The sequence below is a fragment of the Hydra vulgaris genome, chromosome 13 (assembly GCF_038396675.1).
Source record: "Hydra vulgaris chromosome 13, alternate assembly HydraT2T_AEP".
NCBI classification, from domain to species: Eukaryota; Metazoa; Cnidaria; class Hydrozoa; order Anthoathecata; family Hydridae; genus Hydra; species Hydra vulgaris.
In genome coordinates, this window is record NC_088932.1 from 31,303,895 (window position 1) to 31,320,123 (window position 16,229).

The 16,229-nt window shown below is 26.2% G+C and overlaps 1 protein-coding gene across 1 annotated transcript in view; it reads left to right on the forward strand.

Annotated features, from left to right (window-relative positions):
* The window catches only part of LOC101238922 (myb-binding protein 1A-like protein), a 112,880-nt gene that overhangs the window by 90,235 nt on the left and 6,416 nt on the right, over window positions 1-16,229 (forward strand). The window contains exons 23-32 of the mRNA XM_065815231.1: window positions 1,677-1,720; window positions 3,427-3,591; window positions 4,386-4,601; window positions 4,829-5,021; window positions 5,158-5,207; window positions 5,372-5,470; window positions 5,641-5,714; window positions 5,816-5,867; window positions 5,946-6,014; window positions 6,109-6,150. Coding sequence (XP_065671303.1) covers window positions 1,677-1,720; window positions 3,427-3,591; window positions 4,386-4,601; window positions 4,829-5,021; window positions 5,158-5,207; window positions 5,372-5,470; window positions 5,641-5,714; window positions 5,816-5,867; window positions 5,946-6,014; window positions 6,109-6,150 — 1,004 coding nt within the window. The remainder of the gene's footprint in view (window positions 1-1,676; window positions 1,721-3,426; window positions 3,592-4,385; window positions 4,602-4,828; window positions 5,022-5,157; window positions 5,208-5,371; window positions 5,471-5,640; window positions 5,715-5,815; window positions 5,868-5,945; window positions 6,015-6,108; window positions 6,151-16,229) is intronic.

The following is a 16,229-nucleotide window of genomic DNA, read 5'->3' on the forward strand; positions in this document are numbered from 1 at the left end:
ATATCTATAGCTTTTATGTTTTTAAACCCTTACATCAATATATAAAGCTCACTATTGATTTACAATATATAAAGCTCACTATTGATTTTAAGATTTTCAATCAAATCTTTTTAGAAATCTGTTGTTTCTTTTTTTCAGAGTGTATAGATTTATGAAGAGTTTCCCATTGTCATTAAAATATTAAGTAGATAGTTTTGTTAAAATCCTTGGGTTCAACTTTAGTGCCTGTATTATATAAGCTTTAGTGATAGCCTGTATCCTATGAACTTTAGTGGTTCCCTATATTGCATGAGCTTTATTGGTAGCCTGTATCATATGAACTTTAGTGGAGTACCGGAATCCTGAGTCTTTTTATAATATGATTTTCTTCAAAAAGAAAGTTTTCTCAGAAAGTCCAATTTTCTCAAGTCTATTGTTTACTATGGTCTTAAGCTCACATTAGGCAAAACTATATATGGTTTTGCAAATCAAATATTAGTTGTTTATTGGTTTATTATTTTGTTATTTAATTGGGTATTGGTTTATTGGTCTGTTTAATAAAGATGATAATTCAATTGTTTCAAATTTTTCAGGGCTTTTTCGAGTTTTTTTATCATAAACATAAAAAATTGATTTTAAAACTGGTCTTAGACACTCAAGTTTAATTCAATAATTATATAGATTAGTTGAAAAATACTTTTCTAATTTGTCACACAATAACTTTGCTAATTTGTCACACAATATTAGAAAAGTTTTTAACAGCAAGCAATATAAATTTTGAACAATTTTTCTTCATTTTGTATTTAATACAAACATTAAAATAAATAAAAAATATATAAATAATAAAAAAACAAATAAAATAAGATAATAAAACTTGATCATCAAAGTTTTAAAAGTTTTAAAAAAATTTTTGACAGTTTTTAACAGTTTTGACAGTCTTATTATATAGATTCAGAACTTTCAGAAATTGAAAATTACAACCCATTAATTATATAATAATAAAATAACTTATAATTTATAATACATTTATAATCAAATTAATTTGTAAACTAAGTTTAGTTTAAATTCAACTTTTTATTTAATTATTTTTATTAACTGCTTGCATTAAAAAAAAAAAAATTTTTTTATAATTTTTTGTCATGATTTTTATTCACATCAAGTTTTGTCTACTTGATTATTAATAAACTAAAATAACTATAAATTAGGTTGAAATTTAAGAAAACATAAAATAATTATAATGCTAAATAAAGTAACCTTATTTTAATTAAATATATATATATATATATATATATATATATATTTATAAAGTTTTTTTGAAACAATGTCGTAGTTTCAAGCAAAGTTGCATATTAAAACAATGTTGTAGTTTCAAATAAAGTTATAGTTTCAAACAACCTAGTTTCAAACAACTTTGTAGTTTCAAAAAATGTAGTTTCACACAGAGTTGTAGTTTCAATCGACAAAGTTTCGAACAAAGTTGTAGTTTCGAACAATGTTGTAGTTTCAAACAAAGTTGCTATGTATATTGTTGCTATGTATTTATATAGTATTGTGCTATATGATATAATATTGCATTATAATTCATATTGACATTTATAATTATCAAAAATGTTAGCTAAGTGCAATATATGATTTTATACATATACAAAAGATGAAGTTTTTGTATTCTTGCAAAACTTGCCGTAACTTTTTTTTAGATGACGAACAAGTTGATGACGAACAAGTTGATGATAAACAAAAGGTATTATTTATGTTTTAATGATAAATAATTCACCAGTAGTTTGTTCTAGTAATATTTTTGCAGTTATTTGTTTCAGTACTTACTTCCAGTAATATGTTTTAGTATTTTGCTCTAAAAAATTTCTAGTAATGTTTCAGTAATTTGTTCCAATAATTTGTTCAAGTATTGCATTCCCCTTTATTTGTTCCACTAAAATATTCAATCATCAGGTCAGATAAGAATTAAGATCATCATTATTACCCTGCTATTAATAAAATGTATCTAGTACAACCTACCTTGAGTCCTGCTGCCTTGTAAGATTTGCTTTACTAGGCAAAGAAAAAAAGTTAACTCTGACTAACTCTTTCTGCTGACACTGGCTGTTATTTAGGCTGCCTGAACTCTATGGTAGTTTTCAAAGAAGCTGATTCCATCAACAGCTATAAAGTATCAGAGTAAGAGAAACAGCATTAATCAGCGTTATGTTGCACATGTAAGTTTCTCTGTTATTGCTTTGAATTATTCTCTTTATGAAACTAATTTAAAACTTGCTGTTTCATCCTCAGATCTTAGTGTTAATGGATGTTGTTCTTTGATTCACAAAGACACCAATAGCCAGATACTAGGCCAGGGTATATTTTTTTCTACCTTTATTAAACTTGGTCCTCTGACTTCTAATTTTTTTTTTTTTTTTTTTTTTTTTGCTCATTTCCTCTTCTTCACCACTACCAACACCACTACCAACACCACCTCTTCAATTAATCAAAACTCCTTTTGTTATTTATGGTTCTTCCCAAGACTCTTTATTATCTCCTTCTGATCAAATTCTTTCTCATTATCCCAATATTGTTATTATTGGTAACTTTAATGCTCATCAAAATGAATGGCTTTAGTACCACTAATCTTGCTAGTTTTTCCTTTCTCAATCTCTTCAATCAATCTCTAACTCAGTAGTTGACATTGTGATTTGTTTTCCTTACAATCACTTACTTTTACTCCTTGATTTATGTCTCTGACCCTAGCTTGTGGTTCAGATAATGCTATGGTGCTAAGTTTTTATTTCATACTTCAGATTTACTCTATCATTCTACTACTGTTTCTTCATGCAGCGGTTTTGTTTACTTCATGTTTATGAGTTGTGGCCAAAAAAAATCCAACTGCTCATAATTATTATAGAAAATTACTTATAAATACCACATATGTGGTATTTATAAATTAATAAGCATACTAGCAACTAATTATGTGTTGCGTTGGTGATTGCACAGTTAGTTAATGAGAAAATATCTTAAATACTCTTAGTACATAAAAAGTCAACAATGTGGTATCAATCCAGGAATAACCTGTGGAAGGCTAAGGATTACCACTCCAAAAACTGACAACAAAATATGCCATTTGATTGTGAAGTGTTTACTCAAATACTTTCTAGTGTAAATGTTAATGTATTTATGATTTGGGGTGCAACGAATTCTACAAATTGTTTAGAAATTTTAAAAAACATTCTTTCTAATTGGTTTTATAGTAGAAAGTTTGATATTTTAATTACAATTATTAACATTACAATAATGCTTTTTTGACCATAACCGTTATTTTATAATACAACTATTATTACTGTTATTATAACTGTATTTTATAATACAACTATTATTACTGTTATTATAACTGTGTTTTATAATACAACTAGTATTAGTAAAAAAAAGTGTCTTCATTTCTTCTTCTGTTATTCGTAGAGTGAAGAAAAAGAAGATGATGATGAAAAAAATGGTGACGATGTTGAAGATAGCGAAAATTCTGATTCTGAAAATGATGATGAAAATATTGAGATAGATGAAAAACTTAGAGCAGATGTTAAAATTGCACTTGGAGATTTTGCAGTAAACGATGAAAATGATGAGGTAAATGGTGATGTATTTTATGTGTATGTTCATCAGGGTTGTAGTCAAATACATTAGATCAAATAAAATATGTTCCCAAACACAAATTCAAATGCAAATATTTGTGATTAGTGTTTTTCAAACGCAAATACTTATTTTTTAGGTTAAGAAAAAACACAAACAATTTTTAGTTAATAATTTAAAAAAAACAACAACTGATAATTAACTTAATATATAAAACTAATTATATAAATCTTTAATTATTTTTGTTTTGTTCTCAAGTTTGTCATAAAAATTGATCAGATGTTACATTTTTTCTTGATTTTTGTTTATACTATTAAATAATTAGTTCTTAATTTTAAGTTTCTCAAAAATATTTCTGCTTAAAAAAACAAAACAAAAAAGGACTTTCTGTTACTTATATTGTTTTTGTATTTTACAATAAAAATGTTTCTTCAAACAATTCTTTTATTGCATTTTTATTTCTAACTTAATATGAAGTAATTGAAGAACAATTATTGAAATTATTTGATGAACATCTAACGAACTTGTAAGTTATTGTAGTTATTATTAAGAATAATATAGTTTATTATTAAGAATAATATAGTTTATTATTAAGAATAATATAGTTTATGGAACTACAAGTACAAATTTTAATCAAATACAAATATTTAAAAAGTTTTTAATCAAATACAATACAAATATAACATATTATTACAAAATAGAAATACAAGTATGTATTTGACCCCAACCCAGGTGATTTTTTTGTGTTTTATTTTTATTTTTCTTATTATTTAATAGTTACTGTATCATAGGATGAAGAAGAAGATATAGATATGGACACTTGTGACCCTAAACTTTTGGATTGTATGGACCAAGCATTGGCAGCTGTTTTTCGCTCCAGAAAACAAAAAGAAGTTGAAAAAAAGGAAAAGAAAGAATTGAAAAAATCAGTTATTCATTTTAAATTGAGAGTGTTGGATTTGATTGAAATATTTATAAAAAAACAAGCTAAAGATCCAAAAGTTCTAGTAAATATGTTTTAATTTTGGATTTTAAACTTTTGTTAATAACTTTTTTATTAATACATGTTATTGTAATTCATATGAAATTTTATTTATGTGTTTAATATATAATTTATAAATATTTTTTATAACTTATATATTAAACACATAAATACAATTAAACACATAAACACAAAAAGAAACTTTCATAATTTTTGAGCTTTTCATTGAGTGCAGTTAGTGTTAATTTTAAGGACCTAGTGGAACCACTACTTGAGCTTATTCGTGTTTCTCAAAACCATGCTGAGGAGCAATACTTATTTGAACGTACACTTGGCATTTTTAAAAACAAGTTATGTTCCTTGCATGAATACCCACTGCATTCATCCCTTGATATCAAAAGTATACACGACAGGATTGAAAGACTAGTTGTTGCAGCAAAATCAGGTGTGTTTTTTTGTCTTTAGAAATATGTCTTGTGTTTATATTACTAAATTTAAATTTTTTTGTTGTTGCTTTTGTTGTTGCTATTTTTGTTTTTATATTAATATATTTCAAATTTAAAAGTTTATTATTATTTTAGCTTCATCTGCTCTTTTTGTCACATATGTAACCTATGCAGTTGTTTATTTGGTATAATTATTTTGATTGGTTTATTTGGTATAATTGTTTTGCTGCATATTCATGCAAAAAACAAATTATTCGACTCCACCAGATATACGTAAAGTTTTCATGTGATTGGTAAACATTATGTATTGTCTTGTGTCACATAAGTTTGACTTTTATGTTATTTTTAGATAAGGATTTTGCGTGGAAATTCTGATATCAAAGAGCCGTCCCCTATCATCACTAGATCACAAAGGAAAAAAAAAGGAAACAAAGAAGAAAAAATTCAAGTAAATTATATGAATAGTATATAATCATTAATAATATATATAAAAAGTGTAAAATAATATAATCGTTATAATTAATAAAACTTGTATTTAATATTTATTTCTATTGATATATTTTTAATTATTAATATATTTCTATTTTGAAAATGTGTTAACAAAAATGTTTTATTAAGCAAACTGGTATTGTTGATGAAGAACGTCTTGTTAAATGCTTAAATGATGCAATGACTGAGTTCATGACAAAGAGGTATTCTTAAATGAGTCAAACTTAAATTATATATTTTAAAGTATTGAAAGATGCTTTTATTTTTTTTATACTGGTTTTTAAGATTCAACTGTTTTTTAAAGGTCATCACATTTACAGCCTGTTTTGTTTGTTGAAGTTATTCAGCGGTTTCCTGTGAGTTTTTGCACTTATTTTTTTTTTTTCTGTTGTCAAAAGTATTTTTTTCAATATTTTTTTAATCATTGTTTACAGGAAATAGGATGGAAGTTCACAGAAAATTTGTTCCATTTTTTATATAAAGGATGCAATAATTTTAGAAAAGTATGTTGTTGTTTTTTTTAATATCTTTTTTATAATTAAATTATAATTAACTTTAAAATTGTAAATTGGTCAGTAATTTTAATTTTTTGTGCAGGTCAAAGCTTGTGAAATGTTGAAAATGATTTTTTCAAAAAAGGTTTGTAATCATTGTTTTTTAGTTTGTTTGTTATCATTAATTATTAATTAGTTATTTTTTAGTTAGTTTATTATCATTTAGCATTAGTTATTAATTAACTATTAATCAGTAATTTTTTTAGTTTGTTTGTATTGCTATACTAAATTTTATTTATATCATTTTTGTTATATCACCTTTTTTTAACGATTTTTTTTTCAAGCTTGGTGTCACTTGCTAATTGCACTGTAGCTGTTTTATTTTTTTGCACACCTCATGTATGCATGTGTTTACCCCAAGCATGTATTTACCTCATGAGCATGTGTTTATCTCATAAGCATGTGTTTATCTCATGAGCATGTGTTTATCTCACAAGCATGCGTTTACCTTGTGAGTATTTGAAAAATAAAGAATTGGTAAAATTGATAATAAAAAAAATTCATTTAATTATGCTCTGAGTTAAAGAATAAACAGTTTATAGTAAAAAACATAGTTGTTGTTGACTTTGTGAAGATCTTTTTAAGAAGATCTATTGCTCAAAAACCACTCTAGTCCACTCTCACCGCCGCAGTTTTTACTTTTTTTTAATTTTTATTTATTTTTTAAGTCGTATAAAAAGAATATTTTTTAAATATTTTTTAAATTAATTTTGTAGATGCAAATTTTATCTTTTTTTTAAATAATCAAATATTAGTATTAATTTTTACTTACCTTTTTTTACATAAGACTTTACCTAAACACTTAGAAAACTAAAGTATGTTATGTTTCAGGTATGCCAATTTCTTTAAATATTCATAAAAAGTTTTATTAACTATTGGTAAAGTTATTTATAAAGTTAAACAGAAACATCATATTATAGTTCTTTTTCCTTTTTAAATTTTATTTTAATAGACATTATACTAGCTTGAACAATGAAGGTATGTGTGTGTGTGTATATATATATATTATATATATATATATATATATATATATATATATATATATATATATATATATATATATATATATATATATATCCTTATCTTGTAGTCAAAAGAGACTTTTGGTAAAAAAAAAGTCTCTTTTAACAACATTTACGCAACCTCAACAAATAAACTACTTTTTTATGTTGTCTGAAAGTCAAAGCAATTAAAATAATGCGAAAGTACATAGGTTTTAGTGTTTTTTAAAAAAACTGCAATAATAATAACTAAAAGGTTTTTTAATTTATGTGTTTTTGCTTTTGTTTTTTAAAAATATTTTTTTAAACATGCGTGGAGTGTTGCTACATCGACTATCTTATAGCCTAACTTGCAACGGAGTGCTGCTACATCGACTGAGGGTTTGGTTAAGGCAGTCTATCATTTAATAAAAATAAAAAAATTAATAAGTTTTTAAACTTTTTCTGATCCGCTTTATTAATGCTCTCTTTAAGATTACAGTTTATGGAAGACTTTTCGACTACTATGCAAGACTATATATATATATATATATATATATATATATATATATATATATATATATATATATATATATATATATATATATATATATATATATATATATATATATATATATATATATATATATATATATTGAAATTATAGAGAAAATATTTCACAGGAAGTTGGGAATTGTGATAATTAATTTTGTAATAACTGTAGTTATTTTGCAACCAGGAAGTTGCACTTAAATTAAAAAATTAATTATCATTTGTTTTTATAATTTTTTAAAAGGTACTTATTTTCATGTCTGCATTTAGAAATTAAGATTTTTAGTTTAGTAAATTTTCTTGATCCAAATGAGTAATAATTTTGAATTTTTCTTGTAAACTTAGTATACATTTTTTGGAAATATATATATTTATATGCGTGAATAATATATATATTATACACACACATATATATATATATATATTATATTATATTATATATATTATATATATTATATATATTATACATATATATATATTATATATATATATATATATATTATATATATATATATATTATATATAAATATATGAGACCGTCAGCTTAAAAACCAGCCCTTTGCAATAAAGCAAATTTTACAGGATAAACCTTTTTTTTTTGTGAAAATAAAAAAATAAAAAAACATATACACCTCATGTTTAGTGTCTAATGAATGGTTTTCTATTTGAATATCAGTAATTGTGATTATCATTGAATAGAAATCTTTAATTAAGGGCATTTTTTTCAAAAAGAGCCGGTGTTGATCCAGCCACTGCACATTTTAACAAAATTTTAATTGTTTTGTGATTAATTTCGTTGGAACCCATGGTTATTTAAAGTCCACTGCGACTTCACACGCTTTTCAGTATATTTACGCCATCTATGGACAATTTTAAAAAACTCTCTCCCCCCTTTTTTTAGCAGGATTTTTAGCCCACTAATGTTTTCAAAAAATTAAATATATTTCAAAATAATTTTTGCCATGCATTAAATTTCTATTAAAATGCAATAACGTAACTAATTATTAGTGGTCATAAAAATTGAAGAAATACCTGCATCACATGTCATATAAGTTTTAGCTACCTGTGTTTTATAGGAGAGGAAACAAAACACTGAAAAAGTTTTTAATGAGAAATTTATTATGGTTCTTGCAATATGATGTTTCATTATAAAGTTTCAACATAATATATGGCACATTCAGCGGGCAAGTGTTATTAAATAAATTTATGGTGTACATAAAATTTCTGCTAAACATGTATAAGCCACAAATACATGTGTGAACAACATTTAAAAGATTAAATTTACTTATATAAAAATTAGCTAGACAAAAATTATATAGCTTTCTTTTTTTTATATGCACCTTAAAAAACACATTAAAAAGGCAAGTCAATGTCATAATAAAAATTTTTTACAATAAAATAGTTTCAAATTCACAAAATTGAAATTACTAAATCCTAACATTAACATCATCAACATCAGATAATCCATCTTCACCACAGCACAGCTCAATATTTTCTTCTGATTCACTGTCCTGATCAGAGTCAACGTCATCTATTTCTTCATTAGGTATAATTTTATTGTAAAACTCAAGATTTTGATCTTGTCTCCAATCAACATCATAATGAGAGTTCAATAACTTTTCTACATCCTTTATTTTCTCTGGGTTAATTTTAAATTGTGAATGAATGATTGGTAAATTAATTGAATTAAAATTTTTACCTTTCTTGGTCAATGACTTAAAAGCATTAACTTCTACTGTATAAAAGGGTTCACCTCTCACCTCAATAATTCTTGGTCTTTTTAACACAATGATTCTTTTACAACTAGCTATTTTGAAAATGCCAAGAAAAATTTATTTCTTAGAATTTCATAATATTTTCCTAAGTGGAAAACTGCAGAATGTTTTTCAATGACCTCCACATACACTGACCTTTTCAATGGTGCCAAACACCCTATCTGGTGGGATAAAGGAGAGACCTGTCACTGGGAAATCTAGCTTCACTGTTTGAATATGAGGAGGAACTTTATTGTGGAGCCAATAACTGATCATACCAATCATTACTGTATTCTTATTTGGCCCAGGGCATCCATCACAGCACAATCTGACTCTTTTTATGTTGCTAGACATGCTTAAATTATTCAGAGAAAAATAAAGAGCAGATGCAATTTCATTTGATCCCTTTGATTCTCTATCCAATAGTGAGAATCAATATTTTCTTTGTTAAGTGTATTATGAGAGCTCCCTTTTAAAATTGTAAAATTATAAAAATTGAGTTGCCTCCTATAATATGCAGCTTGATCTGATAGTTTAGGTAAGGCTTGGTTCTTCTCACAATCAAATGAGAGGGTAACAAGGTCATCACTTTCTTCCCTCAGCTTGTCAAAATAAGCATCAGCTCTTTGGCAATAGATGTTTAATTTTAAAATTATTTTTTCTCTGGCTTGGAGATCTTTTGTAATTTTGATTCAAGTTTTAAGTTCAGAACATGTAGAGCAGGTGTCAAGTCTTGGGGTCCCAATACCTAGAATATACTCTGTATTGAATATATTAGTAAAAAACCATTTGGTAACTTTTAATTGACTATCACACTTTTTGTTATACATCTTCCACATTGCAGCAGTTGAGAGTTCAGCTGGTAAGTACTGCCTACATTTTGAGTGTGATCTACAATAGTGCTTTTCACTAACTTAAAATGATTCTATGAATTTATTTACTTTCTCTTTTTTCTCAACAAATTTCTCTGCTTTCCTGTCTCCACCTCTATTTTCTTTGGTTGAAGTACCAGATTTGTGATATCTACTGATAACTCCAAGCAGTCTATTTTTTTTTATGCCTAATATTCCTAAAAATGTTCTCCTACAAACTGTTATTCTTATAGAGGCAGAGACAGCCTTTGTAACAAAATATTTTACAGTAAATTCTCTTTTCCTATTTGATTCACCTTTAACACGTTTCGGCTGTAGGGATAAACAATGCTTCAAAATGAAGTTGTCCTGGTCCATTTTCTTACTGGTTTGATAAAATCGCTCGTTGAAAGTGGTGACATCACTCTGTGACAGGCAGTGACATTGGAAAGCACCCAATTTGTGCTTGCATAAAGGGATTTTTGGTGGACTCTTCTTTGAATACCTGTAGAAAAATAGAAGTTAAAAGTTAATAAACATAATTACAAATAATACTTCATCAGTAATGCATACCTAGCTTTCTTCTCCCTTGCTTGTTTTGTGTTTTCGGGGTCTGCCACGCGTTTGCATGGCTGCAGTCTGCTTGTTTTTTTTACTTTTTGATCATTTTCCATCGCAAAAAGTCTGTAAATGTTTAGTTAATTAATATTTCATAAATATTTTCTACTTTTTCTATTACTTACATGACAAATCACGAAGAATTTGCAATTTCCAGAGGATAAAAGCATTAAAAACGAAGGCATTTTTAATATCAGCTGTTGTGATCACGTGGTATGATAAGTGCTTTCCTATTGGCTGAAATAATAAACTGGTTTTGAAGCAGCTGCGCAAACAAAAAAAGCCGGTTTTGCACCATTTGCTGAATTTTACATAGTACTATAACTATAGGTTTGAGCCGGTTTTGCACCATTTTTTTTTATTTTTCAATATAGTGCGAGCCATTACAAGACATTTGGTGCACTTCATTCAAAATCGAAAAAAATGTCAAAGGGTCGGTTTTAAAGCTGACGGTCTCATATTATATATATATATTATATATATATATATATTATGTATATTAGGGGGAGTCAAAAAAAAAGTAAATTTTGAAAACAAATAAACCATGCGCCTTAAATTTGGGGCAAATATATAAAAAATGAGCCTCAAAAAGTTTGAGAAATAAATATTTAAGTTTCGGCATATTTTTGAAAGCTTTTAAAGCATGATTGGGTATGCCGATAGTTTGGTGAAAGTGAGAGCCAGTCTTTAACTTGTTGCTTATCAAGACCAATTATGTCAAAAATCAGGTAAGAAAATTCATCAACTAAGACAGACAGGGATGGTGGTTTTTTTCCAATATTTATATTCATTTTATAAATTTTCTTGATATCTTGTTTTACTTTGTTCTCAGGCTTATAATAGTCAGAGCTAGGTATGTCAAATGACAGAATTGCTGATGCAATTTTTGTCTTCTCCTCTAATGTTAAATCATCATCTAGCAAAGCTGGGGGTATCATTGTTGAGTCCAAATGCCAACGGTGTTTGTACTGAGATTCCAATACAGCATCAACAGCAGTTGGATTTGTTCATACCTTCTTGTACAGATGCATTTGATGTATGGCTGTAATATCAAGAAAAGGAGCTTTGATGACATCCTCAGATTGTAAATACCATTTTGCATAAAAGCAAATAATAAATTCTGTAATAAGCCTAATTTCAGTTTTTAGTTTATCATTTTCTAGAACAAATGTAAGTTGGTTGGATAGAACCTGAAGCTTTAGATAATAAATTGTTTTTTCTAAAAATCTTGCATGATGAGTAGCACCTGTTTTTCGTACTTTATATGTAACATGGGATAAGTAAGTGACAACTAATTCTGCATGCTCACTTCTATTATCTCTTTTAATACCTGGTTTACCAATGTAAGCTCTGCAAAATGTTAATGAATTCTCAGTTGCCTTCTTTAAAAGATTGCTTTTAACGTTATTCCAATCAAACCATAAGAGTTGTATTGGATTATAATTAAAATTAGGTTCTTCAGTAATATTTTTTAATTTTTTGAAAAGAGGATTATCGGGTCCATTTGTTTTGTCATTGGTCACTAATTTCCAAAAGTGAAGCATTCTTAGTTTGTTCACATGATGTCTACAGGCTATTTGGAGGAGATATTTATTCAGTTCTTTAGATATTCTTAAAATGAACCCTTTATTCGTCCTAGTATTAGATGATGTTGTATCAAAGCATATTCCTCTAGTTTTTGATGTAAGTTGATATCTTTAATTAAATCTATTATACCAAAAAATTGATCTTCACCAGTGGATGACGCCAGCGGAGGTACTCCAAGAAGGTAAGAATCTCCATTAATGTTAACTAAAACAGCCATTCTATCCCTCTTTAATATTTTTCTTTTGTTTATTTCAAACAATGTCTTGCCATTGAAATGAGTTATACATATATGTGGAGATGCATCAATAGCTACTTTAAGATCTTGTTTTGTAATGGTTGATATGTTTTCATTTTCTTTTTTAATTTTTCTATATGCAGTAGACTGACTGCTTTTAACTTCTTTAAAGTCAACACCTGATTGATATAGAATTGCAATTGTTACCTTCTGTAAAACATTTGGCGATATATCACAGGCTGTTGCAGTAAGAGAAACATTACCAGCAAAAATATCTTTTGGAATTTTTGCAATTACTGTGACTGGGTTTTCAGAAACTTCTATATGATACCAATCGTCTGGATTAAAATCAGATTCAATTGAAGAATTCTTGATTAGATCTGTGTCTATAAGTTTAACCTTGGGTACATCATTTTCTGTAAATTAATGGTTTGAGAGGGGGCCAAAAGTGATCCGACAGCGCTCAAACTTTTTGAGGCTCATTGTTTATATATTTGCCCCAAATTTATGGGTATGGTTTTTTGTTTTCAAAATTTACTTTTTTTGACTCCCACTTGTATATGTGTGTATATATACATGTATATATATATATATATATATATATATATATATATATATATATATATATATATATATATATATACATGTATATATGTATAAATATATATATATATTTATACATGTATATATATATATATATATATATATATATATATATATATATACATGTATATATATATATACATGTATATACATATATATACATATATATATATATATATATATATACATGTATATATATATATATACATGTATATACATATATATACATATATATATATATATATATATATATACATATATATACATGTATATATGTATATATATATACATATGTTTACATATATATACATGTATACATGTAGATACATGTATACATGTATATATATATACATATGTTTATATATATATATATATGTTTATATATATATATATATATATATATATATATATATATATATATATATATATATATATATATATATAGATATATATATATATATATATATATATATATATATATATATATATATATATATATATATATATATATATAGATATATATATATAGATAGATAGATTTTGCTGTGTAAATTTTGTTATATAGTTTTATAAATAACTTTTAATTATAAATACTTACCAAAAGTCAAAAAACTTTTTTTAATAATTGTACAATGCTAAGTTTTTACAAAGATGTCTGGCTAGGAAAATAGCTGTTTAGCAAAAGGTAGCAAAGACATTTTTTGAAATTATACTTTTATTATAATTGAATTTTGTTTAAAACATAACTCATAAGTATTTATAAAACACTTGTTAAAAACTTGTTTGCTATCTATAGACAACTCTGTGTGAAAGTATAAACTAAACCATTTAGACTTATTTAGATCTACCATTTTGCTTTGCAACTTCTTTTTACCATTCTTTTATAACCTTTTAGGCGTCTTAGTAAAGAAAAGGTTTGTTGCTTGTAATGTTTCAGTATTATTAGATTAAAGTTAATTTTTGAAATTCAGTAAGTTATGTGATAATCAACTAAATTTCCACAGGTCAAACTTATGTAATAATGCCTTTGGTTTAGCAATAATAAATAAGCCTAATAAAGTCTTTAGTTAAATAAAAGGCACTGAAAGATATGATGTGGTCTTTCCAACTAGTATAACACGAAAACTAAATTTCTGCAATTGTTCTTTGAAGAAACTAAAGATTAGAACGAAGGAACTAAAAGACAGGTGCTTTATAACATTTTAAAGTTGTATCATTAGACGTTGTGTTAAACTCAGTACTCAGATGGTCTAGCAACAGTGATAATCGATTTAAAATAATTTGAAATGCAATATTTAGGCTTGTTCAAAGCATATTTGAAGGTGTTGATAAACAATATTTCTAAGTATAGAGATAAAACCTTTTAATGTTTGAATAAGATTCAAACTATAAAAAATATCATTTTTACTCGCTTGCACAATTGTGTAATTAAAAAAGTTATATTAAAAACATGTGTTGTTATACACAGTGCAACAAAAGAATCAAAATATAATAATAATATTAATAACAAAATAATTTTAACTTCAGTAGAAGAAGCAGTAGTAGAGGTTACATTATTAAATGTTTCATTGATTTTTAAAGATATTCTTTGAAACAGAAAACCACAGGAATAAAAAAATTTTGTAAAGTATCCATCCCATGATTTAACAATTCATAATATCCAAAAAAAATTCAGTAATAGCTTTTATTAAAACACTAAATAAACGTTTTTTCTTTATGTCTTTATTGAAATTTTTAGTACTAAAAAAACGTAATGAATGTGTAGAAAATGGCACAAAAAAATCACTTAAAATTCCTTCATAACTTAAGAACTAAGCCTCTTTAAAAACAATGGAGATAATAATTCTCAGAGTTCTCTTAAAGGATAAACATTTTTAAATAATAATTTATACTTAATAAGTCCAAAATCTGAATATAGATATTCTAATTTTTTGCCACAAATGCTTGATTAACCAAAAAAAACCAAGGAACAAAGACTAGTTTTTATCAATGCAATTATAAACAGCTTCTTTTTTAATAATTTACTGTCTTCTTCTCTTGTATCGAAAGAATATTGTGATATCAAAAATTCTACACAATTTTTGGTTGCCTAACTTTAAAAGAATATTTTTCTCCAATGTTTTTCTCCAACTTTGATTTTTGTTAGGTTAGGTCAGGTCAGCAGTTAGGTTGGCATTCTGCAATGCCGACCTAACTACCAACCTGAAAGTGCTTGAGGTCGGCAAAAAATCATCAACCTCGTTTCTATGTTTTATGGTAACTCCTGCGTCAAATTTTTTTTCTAATTTCTAAGGTTGATATAAATATATACACACACAAGGATTGTTAAGTAAATCTTTCAAGTTTTAAGTAAGAAAGTGAATATTTTAAAATTCTTTGAATTAATTTTACCAATTTCCAACCATCTTTGTTAAATTCCTGTACTTTTTTGCCCATTCCAGCCATTTTTTTGGATCAGTTTAGGCTTCTTAGCTGGGTGTCGTGAAATGTAGCCAAGATTGAGCAGGAAATGTTGAACCATTCTATTTGACACTTTGACTCCAGAGTGGTCCAGCTTTTTAGTTTATTTCATTGCTGGTGGCCTGCCTACTTTCCAGAACAATTTTGGTTAGCACCCTTTACCTGCGTAGTGTTAGGGTTCTCTTTTTTCCACACTTACCAACCCTCTTTGGTGTCAAGTTTTCTATATTAGCCATTTGTGTATATTTTGTACAGAAACCCAAGAATTACCACATTTTCTGGCAGTTACTCATTGAGAAAGATTAGTATTTATTAAAAGTGCCCTGATTTCAGCAATTTTTTGCAGCAATAAGACCTTTTTTTTCCCCAGAACTAAAATATATTATCACATTTTAGTACCACAGTTAAGAATTTACTTAGGTAATAATAATAATTATAAAAATTTTACATCAAATACTGTAATTTTATTGAAAATGAGATTAAATTTCAAAATGATCAAAATTCATAGGTGGCCATAATAAATT